The 22,968-nt window shown below is 44.0% G+C and overlaps 1 protein-coding gene across 4 annotated transcripts in view; it reads left to right on the top strand.

Annotated features, from left to right (window-relative positions):
- LOC139570760 (echinoderm microtubule-associated protein-like 4) overlaps window positions 1-22,968 on the top strand; it is a 90,046-nt gene that overhangs the window by 62,216 nt on the left and 4,862 nt on the right. For all 4 annotated transcript variants that reach the window (XM_071392909.1, XM_071392910.1, XM_071392908.1 and 1 more), the window contains 16 exons: window positions 1,856-1,979; window positions 2,211-2,360; window positions 3,068-3,137; window positions 4,085-4,195; window positions 5,000-5,095; window positions 5,207-5,341; window positions 6,302-6,437; window positions 7,832-7,983; window positions 8,119-8,244; window positions 8,890-9,021; window positions 9,265-9,332; window positions 9,489-9,577; window positions 9,710-9,807; window positions 13,373-13,460; window positions 13,691-13,789; window positions 22,803-22,933. In XM_071392909.1, the coding sequence (XP_071249010.1) occupies window positions 1,856-1,979; window positions 2,211-2,360; window positions 3,068-3,137; window positions 4,085-4,195; window positions 5,000-5,095; window positions 5,207-5,341; window positions 6,302-6,437; window positions 7,832-7,983; window positions 8,119-8,244; window positions 8,890-9,021; window positions 9,265-9,332; window positions 9,489-9,577; window positions 9,710-9,807; window positions 13,373-13,460; window positions 13,691-13,789; window positions 22,803-22,933 (1,805 nt within the window). The remainder of the gene's footprint in view (window positions 1-1,855; window positions 1,980-2,210; window positions 2,361-3,067; window positions 3,138-4,084; window positions 4,196-4,999; window positions 5,096-5,206; window positions 5,342-6,301; window positions 6,438-7,831; window positions 7,984-8,118; window positions 8,245-8,889; window positions 9,022-9,264; window positions 9,333-9,488; window positions 9,578-9,709; window positions 9,808-13,372; window positions 13,461-13,690; window positions 13,790-22,802; window positions 22,934-22,968) is intronic.

Here is a 22,968-nt window from a genome sequence, read left to right as displayed (position 1 = left end):
ATGGGAGAACCTTCCAGAAGGACAACCATCTTTGCAGCACTCCACAAATCAGGCCTTTATGGTAGAGTGGCCAGACGGAAGCCACTCTTCAGTAAAAAGCACACGACAGTCTGCTTGCAGTTTGCCAAAAGGCACCTAAAGACTCTCAGACCATGAGAAACAAGATTATCTGGTCTGATGAAACCAAGATTGAACTCTTTGGCCTGAATGCAAAGCGTCACGTCTGGAGGAAACCTGGCACCATCCCTACGGTGAAGCATGGTGGTGGCAGCATCATTCTATGGGGATGTTTTTCAGTGGCAAAGATGAACGGAGCAAAGTACAGAGAGATCATTGATGAAAACCTGCTCCAGAGCGCTCAGGACCTCAGCCTGGAGCGACGGTAGAGGCAACGCAGGAGGGGCTTCGGGACAAGTCTCTGAATGTCCTTGAGTGGCCCAGCCAGAGCCCGGACTTGAAACCGATAGAACATCTCTGGAGACACATGAAAATAGCTGATCAGTGACGCTCCCCATCCAACCTGACAGAGCTTGAGAGGATTTGCAGCGAAGAATGGGAGAAACTCCCCAAATACAGGTGTGCCAAGCTGGTAGCGTCATACCCAAGTAGACTCGAGGCTGTAATCGCTGCCAAAGGTGCTTCAACAAAGTAAAGGGTCTTGAGTACCTGTTTTTGCTTTGTCATTATGGGGTATTGAGTGTAGATTGAGGGGGGGAAAAAACTATTTAATCAATTTTAGAGTAAGGCTGTAACGTAACGTGGAAAAAATGAAGGGGTCTGATTTACTTTCCGAATGCACTGTGCAGTGGGGGAAAGGATTAGTTGGGAAGAATACTGCAGACAATGGCTAAACGTATTACAGTGTCCAAGGCAGTGTGTTGGCCTTTAGTGGTACCAGTACATTCTAACTAGTAATAACTAGGTAGGTCCTGGGATGAATTCTGGCCCTTCAGTTTGAGTCTACTGTATGCACCTCCTCAATCTGGGAAAGCTGGAAGAAAGCCCTCGCTCATGAGCAATGGTGAAGTTTGGCCCCCGTCCAACCCATCTCCCTTTCATCCTCTCTCACTAGGAGAGTAGAAACACACACATTCCACTGATCCCCGTCTACCACAAATCCACCCCCCCCCCCCTCTCTTTTTGCTCTCTTTTCCCCATCTTTTCTTTTTTCTATCCCCCCATCACGTTTTCTTATTTCAGCTGAGTTTGTGGTTGCTGACTCACTGCTTTGCGCCACTGCACGGCACCCGACGCTTCTCTCTGTCTGACTGGCCGTCTATCTGTATATCTATCTCGGTCTATGCAGTATCTCATCCCTGGATGAGTGGAAAGCACGTGCAGCACACTAACTGAGCTCATTAGGGTTTTCAAGGCTTTTGTAGGTTTTTATGTGTAAAAAAAAAAGTGTTGTCACACTAAGTGGTTGTGTGTGACGGTGCGGAGAGTGTTGAGCAGTCACGCTGCAGATATCTTTGGGTTCGTGGACTAAAGTCACGTCATGCACTCTCACTTACGCTCTCTGACTCATGACTCTCTATTAACCTTTATTAAACGAGGTATTTGTCTGACCCACAGTCATTTTTAATGCTTTACCGTAACAGGGTTTTCTGTTAATGTAAAACATGAACCGCCACTACTCAGGCCTGCTTCTTTGAGTGTTTGCTCTAGCCTGCCTGAATACTTTCAAATAGTATTTGAAAGTACTTATACCTGCACCGTGCTAATACTGTATGTTGAATGTGTTTGCAAAAGCATGGGTTTAGTGTTACCAGAATTCCTCTCTGTGTAGCAAGTCAAAATGGCGATCGTGATATAGCTAGCTAAAAGAAATATACTTTGTCCGTCTCCTTCGCAGAGGGAGACTACATCAAGATGTTCATGCGAGGTCGCCCCATCACCATGTTCATCCCCGCGGACGTGGAGAACTACGAGGACGTGCGCACAGAGCTGCCTCCGTGGAAACTCAAACTTGAGTGGGTGTATCCTTTCTTCTTAGCGGTGCCTGGTCCCAAACACTCTGTTACTCCGTGTGTGTCCCTGACCTCGGTCTCGCCCTCTCGTCTGTCTGTGGGTCTCTGGGCTCAGACAGATGTCAAAGCAAAAAAGGTGGAGGCCTTTATAGGTCTTCACTTTCACCTGTCCAGTTGTTTTCACGTTGCAGATGATGGAAAGGAGAATAGTGTCGTGGTTCCTTGAGTCCTTTATGTCAGGTACGGCTACAGGGGGAGAGACTGCAGAGCCAACGTGTACCTGCTCCCTACAGGGGAGAGTGTATACTTCATAGCCTCCGTGGTCGTGCTCTTCAACTACGAGGAGAGAACACAGCGCCACTACCTTGGCCACACTGACTGTGTCAAATGGTGAGCTGGTATCCTGTTCTCCGATTTATGTTGTTTTTGTCAGCCTGGGAGTATTGGTCAGCCCTGGTTGTGTCGTATCAGGTAATGAATTGCTGCAGTAGCTTACACACCATCATGGGCTGTGTATTCTGCCTACAGTAGATACACTAGATTCAGATGATACAACAATGTGTCCCTCAGGGTCTGAATAATGTACAAACACTTCATTACAAAACCTTTTAATGTGGATTAAGCAAATAGTTGTCACAGACGCAATGGTTCAGCTTAACTGTCTCCAGGTTCCATCCTCTCAGAGGCCTCTTAAGATAAAGACTAAGCAAATGAGATATAAATGTCTTCTGCCCGGGTGGTAGAGAAGTGGAAGAGACAAATTAGTCCTTGTGATGGCAGAAGCCTGACTCAAAACTGTCTTTGTTTGAAACGAAAAGCCTCACTTCCTCCCATCAGGCTGTAGGCCAGACAGGCAAACGGGTCAGCTCAGTCTAGCAGCTCCCTCTCAACTTAATTTTAGACCTGACATACTCCTCTCATTACGACGGATTGTTTCTGACTGTAGGGGTTTTCAACAGGGAGGTAGTTTCCGACATAAAAAAATAAAAAAGTTATTGGTTTGACAATCTATTCATGTTTTGTCTCTCATTCTATCTGTCTATGATTTTCTCTTGCTCTCTCACGCTCTCTGTCTCGCTCTCTGCTTAACTCACTAGCCTTGCCGTTCACCCCGATAAGATCCGCATTGCCACGGGACAGATTGCGGGAGTGGACAAGGACGGCCGGGTGAGTCACACTCCCACCACCTCACCCATTACTAACCCCCTGACTTCCTGCTCGCTAAATCCTTTAATGATATGTTCGTATGTGTGATATTTCGTTGTTCATGTACATTTCATGTTTGTTCATCCGGATTTAGGAGCACAGATGCTGTTTTCTTGCCTATCATTCATTCGCACACACACACACACACACACACACACACACACACACACACACACACACACACACACACACACACAATGGGCAAGTCACAGGGCTCAAATGTCACCTATGTAACGCCATGGGTTTTTCCAAGTGAGTTTAGTAGTCTTATTCCATTCCGCTGAATACGGAGAGACATCTGTGGTTATGTTTAACAGCATAATCCTTGTTTGCACTAGGTCTCTTTTTGTGTACGGTGATAGTATTTCTGCTCGCGTTGCACAATCAGGCTCACTCACGTCCCTGACAGGCAGACCCAGACACAGGTGCTCCATATTTACTCAACCACACCAACAATCAGTGCGCTCATGCAACTAATTATATTTAAGCTCTCTGGGTCTAAACATGCCAAACTGGCTCAAACCTTCCTGGAACGACTCTTTAGAAGAGTATCTTACCTGTCAGCCCGCCTGATCCTGTACCACTCACTCACTGACTACTTGTTAAAGGCTTTCTCAAGTCTTTAAAATGCCTTCCTTTCCTCACCTCCTTCCCCCATTCCTTCATGACCACTGATCTTAGAGGATATGATAGATGAAAAGCAATTGGGTGGAAATCTGTCCAGTCCTTTTATCTACAAAAATGATGTTTGTGTTCTCATCTCCTCCTCATCTACCAGTGATTGTGAAGGGAAGGAAACAAGGAAAGGATGCTGTGAAAAAGTATACTGCAAATGCAGCCGTAGTGTCTGAGTTTGGCTACAGTGATGGCTTGTTAAATCATGTGTATCTCCTCTTCTCCCTCTTTAGCCGCTGCAGCCCCACGTGAGGGTGTGGGACTCGGTGAGCCTGTCCACCCTGCAGGTCATCGGCCTGGGCACCTTTGAGAGAGGGGTGGGCTCCCTGGCCTTCTCTAAGGCGGTGGGTACCCGTAGCACCTCTAATGGTATAATCCAGGAAGTGTTAGTCATTATGAGAATTGTGGGAACTGGTGTAGTACATTAAATGAAACCCCATTCTGGCTGGGAAGGGTCCATATCACACGTATCTGATAGATCACACTCACATCACAGCCAGTGGATCTAGATTAGAGGTTCTACTCAGTTCTGGGGTTCTAGATGCTGTGTGTTTCTGGACTGAGCCCTTTGCTAGTGGGTCAGACTGGTGTTATTGCGGTCTTGAATACATCATAGGTTCTCTAATCAGTAGTAGTTTAAGGTTCACATTCCGGAACACAGCTTTTAATGTCTGGCTCCCTTCAGACGCAAACCGACAAAAACACACCGTGACCCATTTTCCATATGAACAAACACAATTCCGCTCCCCACACAAGCACGCATTCTAAGTGATTCATTATCCCCTTATGTGATCAAAGGTCTAACTAAGCAGTGGATTTTCCCTATCAAATAATGGTAAAGCTTGAAAGAAGGTTATCTTATGCTGTTGTTGATATCATTATGCCAAATCTACTCAATGGCTAACCACTTAGAAGAGTATTGTCCTGCCTGCTTTAGTCCTGCCTGCTTTATGGCCATTTTGCAACATGTGGATTCCTCTTTAGATTTCCGTGCCCTCTGACCTACATACAGTATGTATCTGTGAATATGTAGGCCTAAACTGGAATTATATTATTATGTTATGCCATGTTAACTGAATTGCAGACAATAGGATCTGTGTTTCATCACAAGCTTTGCTGACATGACATGCCCTGTCTTTCTCCTACAGGACTCCGGTACACACCTGGCGGTGATTGACGATTGTAACGACCACATGCTGACTGTCTGGGACTGGCAGAAGAAATCCAAAATAGCTGAAATCAAGGTCAGGGAAACCTGGGGTGTTTTTATGCTGTGCAATTCTGCCTAAAATACGTAAAGCATTTGATTTGGTTCTGAATATTTATAATTTTTTGACTGTTTTCACCTCCTCCAGTCTACAAATGAGGTGGTGCTTGCGGTGGAGTTCCACCCTACTGATGCCAACACCATAGTAACCTGCGGCAAGTCACACATCTTCTTTTGGACCTGGGCTGGCACCTCGCTGGCACGCAAGCAGGGCATCTTCGGGGTGAGGACATTTTTCACTTGTTCAGTTCGTAAAAACGACTTCAATGACTTAAAAAAGATCTGCTTGAGCCAAGCTGATCTGTCGCTCTGTAAAAATGCCTGGGCGAGAATAAAAAATAATAGCAAGCAAACACATGTGCTTAGCTCACAGCATAACGACAAAGACGACGTCAGCAATGGAATATTGACGGACAGACAAAGGAGGCTACTACAACGCCACATAGACAGGCAAAATCAACGATATGTCCTCAGCAACGTCGACAGAAAATATAACTAACTAAATTGATAGCTAGAACAACAATGACTAGCTAATTACGGATTCTGATTCACACAATATGTTTGTAGAGAGAAGGGGAGTTGGGCCATGAGACGAGTGAAAACGGAGGCGGGTGGGAGGGAGGGTGGGAAGGATGGGGAGCCGGGCTTGTTATAATCCAATCCTGGCAGCAGGTTCAACCTACGCCCTGCCCGTTTCTTTACAGACAGCCGAACTGGCCAATCTAGTTATTTAGAGCGCACAGCCCTTCACACTGTGACAGAGAGATGCGTGCTGGGAGAAAAGGGTGGAACGGCAGCCCACAATTCAGGGCCCGAATGAGCACACGCAGAACCGCCCCGAATTGCGGCCTGCAGTTGTACACAATTGTGCCGGGAGCTGACCATGAATTTGTTCTGAACACGGATAGTTACAACAACCAAAAAATCGTATCATAATCGTATTCGGGAAAATTCCCCATTCGCTATGATACTTGTTTTGTCCGAGTACTCGCCACACCCCTACGTGTCACCAAAAGTGAAAAACTTAAATAACAATGTGACGCTAGAATGTAATGTATCCCTTTCATAGTATACCTTTACCCATACATGAATACAGTCTCTTTCTCTAGTCTGCCCTAAACACACAGACAACAATTATTACACAGACATTTCATTCTCCCGTCTCTCCCTGTCCCGTTTTCAGAAATACGAGAAGCCAAAGTTTGTTCAGTGTCTGGCCTTCCTCAACAACGGGGACATCCTGACTGGAGACTCTGGAGGCGTCATGTTGATTTGGAGCCGGAGCACAGTGGAGCCGGCCCCAGGGAAAGGCCCCAAAGGTACACTATCACATAATACCTCATATACCTTACACTGTACTTTAAACCTCGCAGGCAGCCGTATAGTGCTACAGTACTGATGGCACGGTTTGATTCCATCAGTACTGATTGCAGGGTTTGATTCCCTCGCAAGCCATGTAAAGTCTACTGAATATTTGTTTTAAACTTTAGTCACTTTGGTAAAACTGTCTGACCATTTATCACACATGCCCACATGAGTAACACAAGTAGTTAACCTTCCGAGTGAGTCTCAGCCACAGAGGAGAGCAACTGGAAGAGGTGGTTTGAGACTGACGAAAAGAAAACAGCCTTTTGAAGGAGAGACATGGAAGGGAAAAGAGAAGGGGGGGGGGGGTGAGTGTTGGCAGGCCAGAGTGCCCGGGGGACGGAGGGTGTTGGGGGTTTGAGCAGTAATAGTTTTGGTTGTGGCGTACAGAGGAACTGGATGAGCAGGGCTAGGGCCAGGCGCCGTGGATTAAAAACTGTTCATCTTTTTTTGTTTACCTGCGCGTCCCAGTGGTTAGACGGTGGGAATGCATGTGTCTCACAGGAGGTTGGTGGCACCTTAATTGGGGAGGACGGGCTCGTGGTAACGGCTGGAGCGGAATAAGTGGAACGGTATCAAATAGATCAAAACGCATGGTTTCCAGGTGTTTGATCCCTTTCCATTTGCTCTGTTCCGGCCATTATTATGAGCCGTTCTCCCCTCAACAGCCTCCTGTGATGCGTGTACAGTATGTGTGTGTGTGTGCGCACATGCTTGAGGTTGCGTTTGGGAACGCTTGACTGCGCGTGTGGGTCCACATCTGTCTGACGCTGCAGGGATGAAGGTCATGCCAATGTGGGGGAGCAGAAGCGATACAGAAACCGACAGAAACACTATCTGATGCACATTAATTCTTCACACACCCTCCCTCTGCCACTCAATATTACCCCCGTTGAGAATTCCCCTGCCTCAGGTTCAGTGTAACTAGCCTTGAGGAATGGGCCTGCCTCGCTGTGTATCTGTCTGTGTTATCAGCAGAGAATGTATTGTAACAGGAGGAGTGATCATCAGAATGTGGCGAATGCAGACACATCAAACCTAGACCGTGTGCGCGCACAGACGTGCATGCTCGCACTCATTCGAACATGCCTTCCACAGCTATCTTCTTAACAGTGCACGCGCACACGCACACCCTCTCATTCACTTCCCCCCTCAAATGGTCCCCTGAGAAAACAACAAGAGCTGGCCTGCAGCGTGGTGTATAAACCACATTAACGAATGTCAAGTATTTGTGGTATCCTATTCCCAGAAATCTCTGCTGTGAGCTGTTTTACAAGCCTCTCTCATTCCTCTCCCTCCTCTTTCCTTCTGGGCAATTTTACTTTCCCCCCCCCCCCCCCCCACGTAGGTGCGTACCAGATCAGTCGTCAGATCAAGGCCCATGATGGCAGTGTTTTCACTCTGTGTCAGATGAGGAATGGGACCCTGCTGACCGGAGGGGGCAAGGACCACAAGATCATCCTGTGGGACCACGGCCTCAACCCAGAGAGGGACATAGAGGTGCCGTCTCAGCCATACCGAATACAACCCAGACACATTCCACACCAATGCGCCGTGGTTTATGCGCAAACATATGTCACATGTTCAATCTGATGGATATGAACGTACATCTCAGTGTATCTGTTTCCGCTGCAGGTCCCGGATCAATATGGAACCATTCGTGCTGTGGCTGAGGGCAAGGGCGAGCAGCTTTTGGTGGGCACTTCGCGTAACTTCGTCCTGAGGGGGACGTTTAATGACGGCTTCCAGGTGGAAGTCCAGGTGAGAGAAGTTTATATTTCTCTCTTTCTATTTCTCTCTCTCTCTCTCTCTCACTGCTGACTGCCAGCACTACATAATCCAGGTGTGTAAAACGTCCAGGGTGTGAGAACTAAAGCCAATAGAGGACTGCAGGGCCCTGCTACGGCAGCTCTGTTGTAGGGATGCCAGTGTCGGCCCCCTCACTAGCTGCTTTCCCAATCGTTTCTTCTCTGTGAGGAAGAGCAGAGCGATGGAGCAGAGCGATGCTATTTTCCAGAGAGCTGCGTGGTAAAACTCGGCATACATTTTCCAGTGATTTGAACTCTGTATAAACAGGCTGGCAGAGATATTTATCCCCTCTTTTGAGGGCACCCAACTGAGCCCACCCCCTTCTCCCCTCGTCTGCCACCTCTTTGAGGCACGCTACTCCCGTGTGAAGGAGGTCATTAGAGTGTTAGTGGTGGTGTGTTTCCATTGGCTTAGTTGGTTGGAACATGATACTGTGGATTTTGATTCTCACATACAGTAACACGGGCGACATACAGAATAGACAGAGTATGTGTCAACTACTCTGCAAGTCGTGTTAACTGCTCAAGTGTGGAGCCACGTTGGACAAAGTGCCTACACATCCTCATTATTTTCCAACCTCTGACCTATCGCCCCTAGGGTCACACAGACGAGCTGTGGGGGCTGGCCTCTCACCCCTTCAAGGACCTGTTCCTCACCTGTGCCCAGGACAGGCAAGTGTGCCTGTGGAATTCTGTGGACCACTGCTTGGAATGGACCAGGCTGCTGGATGTAAGAACTAATACCTCCCTTTCGGAACTATTCTATACTGCAGATTAAGAATACACGCTCATTCACTGCCCTTTTAATTTGAATTTTTATTCACAGACGTAATTGAAGTGTTGCTGCAAGTTTTCTTTATTGAGATCAAGGCATGCAAACACATCCCAAGTTAGGATTCAGGCCTTACACAAAATGACTTATGTATGTTTGAATTGCATCTCTCCCTTCCCTCTTGCTGTTTCTTTCTCTCAGGAGCATGGCCACTGTGCAGACTTCCACCCTAGTGGTGCTGTTGTGGCCATCGGTACTCACTCAGGAAAGTAAGTTCAGCTTAACCCTATCTCGAACTCTGAAGCCCATCATGGGCTATTAATCCCATCTCTTATCGCTTACGCCTGCATGGGAATAGTCCATTCTTCTAAATTCTCTGTGATGTTCTCTCCCCCCCCCCCCCCCCCCCCCCTCCCGTGTCCCAGGTGGTACGCTCTGGATGCGGAGACCAGAGACCTGGTGGCCATTCATACAGACGGCAATGAGCAGCTGTCAGTCATACGCTTCTCCGTAGGTGGGTGGAGCTGGTCTTGCACCCTAACCGTAGACTTGGATTTTGATGGGAGAATTGTTAAACCAATAAACGGTTAGGGAGGAGAATGAAACATGGTGGATAATTGACCCACAATCCTGTTCCATCTTTCAGATGGCACCCTGCTGGCAGTGGGATCACATGACAACTTCATTTACCTCTACACCGTGTCGGACAAAGGGCGCAAGTACACAAGATACGGGAAGTGCATTGTGAGTACATGACCATTAGTTTGAAGTGATTAGTGTGTGTGTGTGTGTGGGGGGCCCTAGGGAGTGACGTCTCCCTGCAGCTGGAGAGATGGAAAGGATCAGTGCTTTCACGAAGCAACGGGAGACCGAGCGTGAGAGAGAAAAAAAAGTCAGTTCAGATGGGGACTGTTGGGTAACTGCCAAAATAATGGAAACACTTAAGTAAATGAGGGATACAAAGTATATTGAACGCAGGTGCTTCCACACAAGTGTGGTTCCTGAGTTAATTAAGCAATTAACATCCCATCATGCTTAGAGTCATATATAAAAATGCTGGGCATGCCATTATTTTAGCTACCATGGCAATGCCCCCATCCACATCCAGAGTGTTCACTGAGTGGTATGATGAGCATGACAATGATGTAAACCATATGCCATGGCCGTCTCAGTCACCAGATCTCAACCCAATTATGGGAGATTCTGTAGTGGCGCCTGAGACAGTGTTTTCCACCACCATCTACAAAACACACAATTATAGAATTTCTCATGGAGAATGGTGTCTCATCCCTCCAATAGAGTTCCAGACACTTGTAGAATCTATGCCAAGGTACATTGAAGCTGTTCTGGCTCGTATTGGCCCAACATCCTACTAAGACTCTTTATGTTGGTGTTTCCTTTATTTTGGCAGTTACCTGTATATACGTATAGTGATGGGTTTAAATCCAGCAGGGTAGAGGTGAAGGTATACAGATCATGACCAGCAGGTGTCAGGGAAAATGTATGGAGTAAAAAGTACAGTATTGTCTTTAGGAATGTAGTGAAGTAAAAGTTGTCAAAAAAAGAAATAGCAAAGTACTGATACCAAAAAAAACGACTTAAGTAGTACGTGAAAGTATTTTTACTTAAGTACTTTACACCACTGCTCAATTGTGATAATTTCCACACTGCCACGTAGGGCTGCACGATATGGGCAAATAATCTCAGACTTATTTTTAACCAAATGTTGCAATTGAGATTTGACTTGCGAATTAGAGCAAAACTGTTGGAATCATGGAAATATAATGACTCTTCTAATTCTATAGTTAGAATATAATAGTGGGAACTTTGAATACAGTGTTTGAGATGACAACGAATTAAAATGCCAGGGAGGAGTTATTGTGACAGGGTAGGAACCAAAGTGGTGATAAGTGTTTCCTAGGGGACCCTATAAGCTTTGACTACATTGTGTTTTTTCTCTAGCTACTTCATGTAGCTAACATATTCTTGCTTTGCAACATTTATTACTCAGTAAATGTATTTGCTAGCTAGATTTAGCATTAGTGGCTAGCAATTAGTGTCACAAGATTTAGGGCAACTTTCTAAGAAAAGACAAACTAGCTGTTTGCAGATGTAGAAACACAAACTAATATAAAACGCTAGTGGATTTATATTAAGAAGCAACATGCAACATTGTTGCATGTGCTGCATTGACCATGCAGACTGAACGCAAGTGTCTCATGGTTGTGACAGGGGGCGTGCTAGGTCTGTGTGGAAGGTGGCACAGAGAGCGGAGAGAGATGACTCAAGTAGCGAAGTAAACTATTCTAAAAAAATTGACATTACACATGACGTATCACATTTAACAAACCAAACATTCAAATACCGGTATAGAAGGTAAAGTAAAAACCCAAACCGGTCAATACCGGTATATCATAAAATACTGTATACTGCCCAGCCCTAGTCTACGCTACAGTGGTCAGAACCGCACAGGGCCAGTGTGAATCACTCCACTGTTGTTTTAAACCTTCTCTGGCCTCCGCTTGGCTGCTGCTCAGTCTGCTGTCTCTATTTCTCTTTTATATCCCGTGTTCTCTCTCCTCTCACTCCCTCTCACTCTCTCTCACTCCGTATGTACGTCGCTCTGTCTCGCACGCATTGGTCCTGCCTTTTTCTTTCTCCCTTGTTTTTCCTCTTCTCCCTTTCTTTCGTGTCCCTCTCATTCATGTCGTCTCTTTTCACACACCTCTCTCGCTCTTCCCTCCATCCCTGTGGGCTACTGGTCGTCTGTGTGATGGATTGCCAATGGTCAGGACCATGCGGCTCGGGTTGTGGTCACGGTCATTGCTTCTGCTGCTTGACCACTATGGTCTTGGTCCAAGGTTAAGCCTCCAGGCAACCTACCGTACATAGCCTTGCAGCCAAAGCAGTGCGTGTGGTATAGTGCTTTGTGCGGGTTTATTTTATACCAGATCACAGACTAAGTGCATAGCTGTCACGTTCAAAGGCACTTAAATATTTTGTCTTGCCCATTCACCCTCTGAATGGCACACATACACAATCCATGTCTCAATTGTCTGATGGCTTGAAAATCTTCCTTTAACCTGTCTCCTCCCCTTCATCTACACTGATTTGAAGTGGATTTAACAAGTGACATCAATAAGGGATCATAGCTTTCACCTCGATTCACCTGGTCCTAATGTTTTGTACTTTCTGTGTATAACTGTTTATGGGGATTTTTAGTGACACATAAATATGTATGTCCTGTTCTTCAAATAAATAACTACAGGGTTCTGCGTATAAATAGGGAAATGCATCAACCGAGAAATACGTCAACTTTGTGTGTGTGCCGTTCAGTATGGAATTCAGATGTGTATATGTTTGTGTGAGAAAGTGAGGTCAGCAGCTGTGGAGTGTCTAGCTTGGCAGGATGTCAGTGACATTCCTGTGTGTAAAAGTGTGCGCGTTTGCATGCATGTGTATGATTGCATGTGTGTATGGGTCTTTGTGTTGGAGGGAAGCCTGCAGACTTGAAGGAAATCAAACCAAGTGCCAAGATAGGCTAACAGAGATTCCCTCCCTGACCCTGAGTGAGGGGGAGGACAGACAGACATGTACACACACACACACACACACACACACACAAAGTGTCTCCTCCTATGGGCTGAGGTGGAAGACTGGAGTTCGCTCCCTAGATAGTGAACTTTTATAAAGGCCAAAATCTCACATGAAATGATGTGCAAAACTAAGTTAGCTGTACTATACATGCTGTATATGTCCCTAGCTCCATTAAAATACCATTAACTAGGGCCTCCCGAGTGGCGCAGCGGTCACTACATTGCTGTGCTTGAGGCGTCACTACAGACCTGGGTTCGATCCCAGGCTGTGTCACAACTGGCCGTGACAGGGTTGGCGCATAATTGGCCCAGCTTCGTCCAGGTTAGGGGAGGGTTTGGCCGGGGGGGCTTTACTTGACTCATTGTGCTCTAGTGACTCCTTGTGGCGGGTCGGGCGCCTGCAGGCTGACTTCGGTCGTCAGTTGAACAGTGTTTCCTCCGACACATTGGTGCGGCTGGCTTCCGGGTTAAGCGGGCAGGTGTTAAGGAGCGCGGTTAGGCGGGTCATGTTTTGGAGGACGCGTGACTCGACCTTCGCCTCTCGAGCCTGTTGGGGAGTTGCAGTGATGAGACAAGTTTGAAATTGGGTCGCAATTGGATGTCACGAAATTGGGGCGATAAAGGGGGTAAAATACAACAACCAGCAAATAGACCATTTAACTGTTTCAGCTCTCTAAATCATTTATCAAACTTTCTCACTCTGTGGTTAACAGGGACATTCCAGCTACATCACACATCTTGACTGGTCCCCCGACAACAAGTTCATCATGTCCAACTCAGGAGACTATGAGATCCTCTACTGTGAGTAGACACACCTTCGAATGATTTGTCATGCTTAAGTGAGACTACAGCTTCGTTGATGGAACCTCATGCTATGTTACTGATCCATGAAGGAATTTCTATCCCCCCCAAAATAATCGGGCTTAACCAACGTACAGTATAGCTCATGAAAGTCATACCTTTTGCATTACACTTTTGTTGTGTAGTATCCCCTTCAACTATGCCCTGACTTGGTTCTATCCTCTTTGCAGGGGACATTCCAAATGGCTGCAAGTACATCCGTAACCGCTCCGAGTGTAAGGACATTGACTGGGCCACCTACACCTGTGTGCTGGGCTACCATGTCTTCGGTCAGTACCTGGGTTATATGGATATGGTGGGATTGGTTCTTCTTTTCGGCGTGATTCATCCTCAAACACGTTGTCACTGTTCTTGGCTGTGCCATGCTAGATTTCTGTGTCTGTGTTTGTGTGTTTTTTTTATTTTCGCTGATGTGGGTTTATAAGCTTCTGTGGTTTTGTGTGGCTGCAATTTGTGTTTCTATGAGTCCTACTACTGAACCGAGTGTGGGTTTGGGAGTTTGCACATCAGCGACTTGTCGCACGCACTCTTAGACGTTCTGCCTATTGCCCCCGTTTTATTTTCTCTTCCTTCATTCATCCTCTCTTTCTCTACTCTTTCTTATTCCATTTTGTTTTAGATGTCCTACCCACGTTTGTAGCAGTGAAAGGAAATCGAGAGCTCTAGTTTGAATAACAGGAATTTAATGTCCTTCCAATCCAACTCTGGTTCTGCTACCAGAATTGTCCCTGAGGTGCTTTCACTACTGGTTTTGTTCCACTGCAGCATGGTGTGTTATGTGGTATCTCTCTCGATCTCTCGTTCTTTATTTCTCTCCCTCTTTTTTTTTTGTCTCCTCTGTCCATCACTTTTTCACTGTCTATCTCGTTCTCTCTCTCTCTCTCTCCTCACTCTCTCTCTCTCTCTCTCTCCCTCACTCACTGACTCACTCACTCACTAACCCCCCCCCCCTCTCGTTTTTTCTTTCTCTCTATCGGAGGGACTAATAATAATAGCCCCACATTAGCCCCCCACTCCACATATTTCAGTTCTTTATGAAGCTAGATATATAGTTAACTCTTGACTTTCAGATTTCACAGTTCTCAGCCAGTAGATTGTCTGAGGCTGCAACCAGAGGTGTAATGATTAGGCCCCAAAATTAAAGTAGGCAACACGCCTTGTTGTAATCTGATAGCCAGGGGTTAATTGAATTAGGAGGTGGGAGGTGGGGAGCCCTCCTTTTTGCTGACCATTCGAAACCAAAAGCTGTTTTATTACTATTGAAATATAGGTTGGGAATGTCTAATTGTTATTTTCATTAATTCGCCCAGTAGGCTAGTGCAATTTTGGTTTCATGTAGGCTTATTGGTATGAAAATAAACACAACTGAACAACTTGCTCTTTACAAGTCCTGTTTTTGGCTTCAAAGCCAATAACAATTGTAGGCTATAGCAAATGTGCATTTTAATGCAGTGACAGAATAATAATTGAGATAATGCAAATAATGAATGATTACTTAGTTACTTTTTTTTAGCTTCTTGCTCTAGGCCTACTTCATCATTCTCTGCCTGCATCCCTAATCCCTACCCGTAGCCTACCTTCCTCCGCTGTAATATTCTAAGAGGTCAATCTTGCTGGCCAAACATCATTAAATGTTGCTAAGTTATTTGGCTATAGTGTGGATAAAGGGCTGTTTTTTAAAAAAATTTACAGGCACCCAAATGGTGCAACTGCTGCGTAGGCAACACAATAATCAGACAAAGACAAGCTGGCTACTATGTTGCAATATCAATCGTCTACGAGTCGCATCGTTCGTTAATGCAATGTTTCAATATTCTCAGAGCCACCTTGTGGATACAATGTTTCAATACTGGCGAATAATGCAGAAAGGCAAATGCGAAAATGAGCTGGGCACACACATTATGAGGAACATCTCTGAATGCATCGCAACGAGACAAGGGTGGTGGGAAGGGCACGAGACGATGACACTGTCATAATACACTGTATGCGCCATTCAACAAAGGTGGCTTTAAATAGCCTATAGCAGGGGGTCGGCAACCTTTTTCATGTGGAGTGCCAATTTACAATTGATCCAGTGGAGGCCCCTCAGAGGAAGGGGAGGACCATTCTCCTCAATGAATTTCATAAAAATAGTAAAATATTAAAGTTATCCTTTTTAGATCAAACTATACTAGATATATTCACATCACCAAATAACTGATTAAAACACACTGTTGTAATGAAGGTCTTCAGTAGCTTTAGCAGTACCATGCTGTAGCCGGAGGACAGCTAGTTTCCGTCCTCGTCTGGGTACATTGACATCAATACAAAATCTAGGAGGCTTATGTTTCTCACCCCCTTTCGTAGACTAACACAGGAATTATAACAACTTCTGGAGGACATCCTCCAACCTATCAGAGCTCTTGCAGCATTAACTGACATCTTGTCCACCCAATCAAAGGATCAGACAATGAATCTAGTACTGAAAACATAAGCTACAGCTAGCTAGCACTGCAGTGCATAAAATCTGGTGATTAGTTAACTCAGAGAGAAAGACAATAGTTGAACAGTTTTGAGCAAATTAATTTCTTAAATGAAGGAGAAGCAAGAGAGGGAGTGAGAGCTAGCTATATTTCATTTTATTTTTTAAGAACGTTCACTTAGATGCACTATGTAGAAATCACTCTGCCATTTCCTTCTTGCTAAAATTCTAATAGTTCGCTTAATTTCAGTTTGTGACAAAACAAGCCAGTATAGTGTAGTCATTGTACCATCTAAACCGCTGTGAAATATATTTTCCATAACCAAAAATATTTAATTTTCAGCTGTTTGAAGACGGTGTACAAAACTGAAAGTAATAGACGCAAAAAATGAAACATAAGAACGGGAAGCATAGAAATAGCGCAGATAGAACAGATCTACCTCAATTTAGACTTGCACACACAACATATATTTATATGTGAATTTGGTTATATCACATAAAAAGTTACATATTGCAGCTAGCTAGCGAATGCTGCTAGCGATTTTAGCCTACTCAAACACCTGGCTCAAACAGAGAGGGATGCTATGTTAGCTAGCTGGCTATGGCTATCCAACACTGGAACACTTCCAAGTCAAGGTAAGCTTTCGGTTTTATTAATTTGTTGTCACCGGGCCCGTCGGTGTAAATGCTAAACTGCTTGCTGTACACTACTGCATGATTGTAGTGGGTTTACTAACGCGTTAGTTCTGGTAGCCATGTTGACTATGATGTTAGCTAATATGGTGACAACTATGTAGGCTGTATGTAGCAGTTATGATATGAAGGTTTGGCTTGGAAAGTTTTTTTTTACTTGGTCACAGAATAGAGCATAGATGTGAGAAGGAATTTAACAACGAGCAAAGTGATCATGCTGTTTGTATGTGGTTGCTGTGTAAGTTAACTGTGTTTGGGGGTGATCAAGGGTGTATTTATTCAGCTGATTCTGTTAAAACGTTTCTTAAATGGATGCTAACAAAACTAAACGGGGACAAACATATCTGAATTTGTCCAATAGAAACTCTTGTTTGCAACTGTTTGGACTAATGATTCCACCCTAGATCAGCTAAATGCAGGCAAGAGTTTGCAAGGTGGTATTGAATCTGTCAATGTCTGTCACCTTGATTACAAAATGTTTTATTTAGATCTGTGCACCTACGTTGTAAACTTTCATTCATAGGCTATTCATCATGATGGGTATAAGGACAATTTGAATGTCATGTAGTAGCCTAAACCTGTCAATATATTGAATGGCGCTATTGAATGCGTCACTGTTTGTCAGCTTGATTACAAAAAATGTCTCTCAACCTGTGCAGCACCTACGTTGTAAACTTTCATTTGTAGGCTAGGTTGTAGCAACCTCATGATGGGTATAGTGGAAAAGTCGAGTATCATGTAATGGCTTAAACCTATCGATGTAACATTGATGCGGGTGAAAGGAATATGAATGACAGTCATACAATATTCTGTAAAGAAATAAGGCCATGTTCATGAAAAAAAACATTTGTTCTCCCTAATCTTAAATGGCACAGAATTGATCCTTCCATTTCTAAAGATCTGAGTGCCAGTTATGAGCTTCATATAAGCATTGTAGGCTTCCTAACTGTGCCCAAAAATATCTAACTGCCCACAAACGGAATAATTCTAGCTGGCTACTAGACAGAGGCGCTATCCATTCAGCACCATGCCACGGTGCTCCACTATGCCTACGTGTTGTACCGGGGCGCTGTCCATTCAGCACCATGCCACGGTGCTCCGCTATGCCTACGTGTTGTACCGAGGCGCTGTCCATTCAGCACCATGCCACGGTGCTCCGCTATGCCTACGTGTTGTACCGAGGCGCTGTCCATTCTTTGGTCAATTTTGTTTTGTCTTCATGCGTCCTTGTCGATTGTAATCCTAAGTAAGTCCTTTGACGTATGCCTTTTTATTTCAATGCATATGTAGGATTTATCTGGCAAAGTTTGCATTCGCGGTCAGCTGTTTTATGCTCCGGTTACTTTTACATTGATGTCGGCATTTGAAGTCGGCTTTGTTGTGACCTGATGGCGTGTATTATGCATATGTTTTCATGTTGCACTGTATGGGATGTTCCACAAGTAAATTACTACATTTATGAGGTTGAGTTGTGGTTGACATTGTACATGCCGTCCCACAGACATTATAACCATAATTATAACCATTATAACCATAGTAGCCATAATTAATGGCTGGGGTAATTTTTGTTCTCCAAATAGCATTTTAGAGTTTTTAGTTATTAGCTTAATTTACTAAAATGACGGGGTTGGTGGTGGGAGTATTCCTACAGAACCCACTTTGCTTAAAAAAATATATATTATAATCTTTATTGAATTTTTTTCCCATTTTATAAATAATTTACATGAATACAAATCAACTTGCACATCAATACATTTGAGTTCATAATTACATAACCAATATTTATAGATTTAATAGTGTCCTCTGGAGAAAAAAATTGTTGGAACATTGTTGTGGAGACTTTCTTCCATTCAGCCAAAAAGCGTTAGTGAGGTCGGGCACTGATGTTGTGCAATTAGGCCTGGCTCGCGTTCCAATTCATCCCATAGGTTTTTGATGGGGTTCTACACCGATCTCGACAAACCATTTCTGTATGGACCTCGCTCTGTGCATAGGGGCATTGTTATGCTGAAACAGGAAAGGGTCTTCCCCAAACTGTTGCCACAAAGTTGGAAGCACAGAATTGTCTAGGATGTAATTGTATGCTGTAGCGTAAAGATTTCCCTTCACTGGAACTAAGGTGCCTAGCCCGAACCATGAAAAACAGCCCCAGAACATTATTCCTCATCCACCAAACATTACAGTTGGCACTATGCATTGGGGCAGGTAGCATTCTCCTGGCATCGGCCAAACCCAGATTCTTCCGTTGGACTGTCAAATGGTGAAGCGTGATTCATCACTCCAGAGAACGCGTTTCCACTGCCCCAGAGTCCAGTGATGGCAAGCTTTACACCACTCCAACTAACGATTGACATTGCTCATGGTGATCTTAGGCTTGTGTGTGGCTGCTCAGCCATGGAAACCCATTTCATGACGCTCCAGACAGACAGTTCTTGTGCTGACGTTTCGTCAAGAGTCAGTTTGGAACTCGGTAGTGAGTGTTGCAACCGAGGACAGACAATTTGTATGTGCTATGCGCTTCGGCGGTCACGTTCTGTGAGCTTGTGTGGCCTACCACTTCACGGCTGAGCCGTTGTTGCTCCTAGACGTTTCCACTTCACAATAACAGCACTTAGTTGCCCGGAGCAGCTCTAGCAGGGCAGAAATGTGATGAACGGAGTTGTTGGAAAGGTGGCATCCTAAATGGTGCCACGTTGAAAGTTACTGAGCTCTTCAGTAAGACCATTCTACCGCCATTGTTTGTCTTTGGAAATTGCATGGCTGTGTGCTCAATTTTATACACCTGTCAGCAACATGTGGCGGAAATAGCCTGTCAGTAATATATGGCTGACACACTAATTTGAAGGAGTGTTCACATACACGTGTATATATAGTGTACAATTATCTGTAAGGTCCTTCAGTTGAGCAGTGAATTTGAAACACAGATTCAAGCGCAAAGACCAGGGAGGTTTTCCAATGCCCCGCAAAGAAGGGCACCTATTGGTAGATGGGTAAAAAGCAGACATTGAATATCCCTTTTGAGCATTGTGAATTTATTAATTACACTTTGGATAGTGTATCAATACACCCAGTCACTGAAAGGATACAGGCTTCCTTCCTAACTCAGTTGCCAGAAAGGAAGGAAACTGCTCAGGAATTTCACCATGGGGTTAATGGTGACTTCAAAACAGTTTGATGGCTGTGATAGAAGATATACAACAACATTGCATTTACTCCACAATACTAACCTAATTGACAGAGTGGAAAAGAAAAAAGCCTGTACATAATAAAAAATGTTTACAATAAGGCACAAAAATAAAACTGCAAAGAATGTGGCAAATATATAACCTTTATGTCCTGAATACAAAGTGTTAAATTTGGGGCAAATCCAGCACATCACTGAGTATCACTCTTCATATTTTCAATCATGGTGGTGGCTGCATCATGTTATGGGTATGCTTTCATCTGCAAGACCTAGGGAGTTTTTTTAAGGATAAAAAAACTAGCAAAATAGAGCTAAGCACAGGTAAAATCCTAGAGGAAAACCTAGTTCAGACTGCTTTCCAATAGACACTGGGAGACAAATTCACCTTTCAGCAGGACAATAGCCTAAAACACAAGGCCAAATTTACACTGGAGTTGCTTACCAAAACGACATTGAATGTTCCTGAGTGGCCCACTTACAGTTTTGACTTAAATTGGCTTCAATCTATGACAAATTGGAAATGGCTATTTAGCAATGCTCAACAACCAGCTTGACAGCGCTTGAAGAGTTAAAAAAAAAAAAAATGCGCCAATATTTTTTAATCCAGGTGTGCAAAGCTCATAGAGACTTACCCAGAAAGACTCACAGCTGTAATTGCTGCTAAAGGCCATTCTAACATGTATTGACTCAGGGGGTTGAATACTTATCTAATCAAGATATTTTAGTGTTTTATTTATATACTTACTTACTTTTACAAATGTTCAAATTTTTCTTCCAATTTGGCATTAGAAAGTATTTTGTGTAGATCGTTGACAAAAAAAAATGTCATCCCACTTTAACACAAGTGGAAAAAGTAAAGGGGTGTGAATACTTTCTGAAGACAGGACATCCCGATATTTCTTTAGTTCTGTAGTGTTTCACTGAAAGGGGTTCTAAACTCTCTTCATGACAATTAGGCATAGGACACAATTTACTTTTGACAAAACAAATCCACTTTACTACAGTACGCACTCTTTCTGACAGTTGTGCACAGAGTATATTTTTTTTAATACAGTGTTTTGTTTCTGCACGGGTCAGGTTCACCACCGTATAATTAATCAGATATCACTTCATAAAAAGTTTTGTTCAAGAGACTGTTCCAGTTAATATTTAAATTGTCTGATACTCGATCATTAGGTTCCGTCACCGTATTAAAATCCCCATATACACTACCGGTCAAAAGTTTTAGAACACCTACTCATTCAAGAGTTTTTCTTTTGACTATTTTCTACATTGTAGAAATTAAATAACAGATATGGAATCATGTAGTAACCAAAAAAAGTGTTAAAGAAATCCAAATATATTTAATATTTGAGATTCTTCAAATAGCCTCCCTTTGCCTTGATGACAGCTTTGCACACTCTTGGCATTCTCTCAACCAGCTTCATGAGGTAGACACCTGGAATGCATTTCAGTTAACAAGTGTGCCTTGTTAAAAGTTAATTTGTGGAATTTCTTTCCTTAATGCATTTGAGCCAATCAGTTGTGTTGTGACAAGGTAGCGATGGTATACAGAAGATAGCCCTATTTGGTAAAAAAAAAACAAGTCCATATTATGGCAAGAACAGCTCAAATAAGCAAAGAGAAAAGACAGTGACATGAAGGTCAGTCAATGCGGTGTGGGTGAACGGATGATCTCTGCATGTGTATTTCCCACTGTAAAGCATGGAGGAGATGTTGTGGTGTGGGGGTGCTTTGCTGATGACACTGTCTGTGATTTATTTAGAAATCAAGGCACACTTAACCAGCATGGCTACCGAAGCATTCTGCAGCGATACACCATCCCATCTGGTTTGAGCTTAGTGGGACTATCACTTGTTTTTCAACTGGACAATGACCCAACACACCTCCAGGCTGTGTAATGGCTATTTTACCAATAATTAGAGTGATGGAGTGCTGCATCAGATGACCTAGCCTCCACAATCCCCCAACCTCAACCAAATTGAGATGTTTTGGGATGAGTCGGACCGCAGAGTGAAGGAAAATCAGACAACAAGTGCTCAGCATATGTGGGAACTCCTTCAACACTGTTAGAAAACATTGCAGATGAAGCTGGTTGAGAGAATGCCAAGAGTGTGAAAAGCTGTCATTATGGCAAAGAGTGGCTATTTGAAGAATCTCAAATATAAAATATATTTTGATTTGATTAACACTTTTGGTTACTGGATGATTCCATATGTCTTCACTATTATTCTACTTTTTAAATGTAAAAATAAAGAAAAACCCTTGAAGGAGTAGGTGTTCCAAAACTTTTGACCGGTAGTGTATAATTACTGAATATCTCACACATACATATCCCGTTAGTTTAATAAATTATAGCTTTTTCTTACTTGCAACACATTTTGAGTATACTGTACATTTATCACTTATTTTTGTCCAATAATAATGAATTGATGTCTGTAAAGTCATTATTGTCTGCAAAGTTATTGTGAGCAATTTTTTTCTACCTTCATCTTTCTTTTTATCTTGGTTTTGGATTGGGAAGTGTGAACAGCGTTTCTCTCCACCTGCTTTGGGGGGTGGGGTATTTCCACACACCCCACTTTGCCATACCCTAGGTTTAGCTGAACTGACGCCACTGGCTGTAACTGATAGGACCCCTGAGAATAGAGATTGCATATGTGTGTGAAGTGATCCCTATTTCTGTATGTGCATGCATATGTTTTTGTACAGACCCGTGAGAGAGGGAAAGTAGGATAGGGAGTGTATTGAGCATGTTAGTGTGCATGGAGAGGTGTATGAAGTCTCTCTTATAGTGTTGGTTTGCCCCCTGGTGGTATGCTTTTGACATGACTTCATGTACGCGCACATATGGAAAGCACACACAGGTTCACTGCTCAGTCTCCATATTTAATCTGTGATAGTGGGGCAAAACCACCAATATGTGTGTATTTGTGTCTTCCAGGAGTGTGGCCTGAGGGTTCTGATGGCACAGACATCAACGCCCTGATCAGATCCCACAACAGGAAGGTGATCGCTCTGGCTGATGACTTCTGCAAAGTGCACCTCTTCCAGTACCCCTGCGCCAGACCCAAGGTAAGCCAGCCCAGCCCCTTACTGAACACTGCTCA

Source organism: Salvelinus alpinus, chromosome 3, assembly GCF_045679555.1.
Source record: "Salvelinus alpinus chromosome 3, SLU_Salpinus.1, whole genome shotgun sequence".
NCBI lineage: Eukaryota > Metazoa > Chordata > Actinopteri > Salmoniformes > Salmonidae > Salvelinus > Salvelinus alpinus.
Note: the sequence above shows the minus strand (reverse complement) of the source record. Positions and strands in the feature narration are given on the sequence as shown.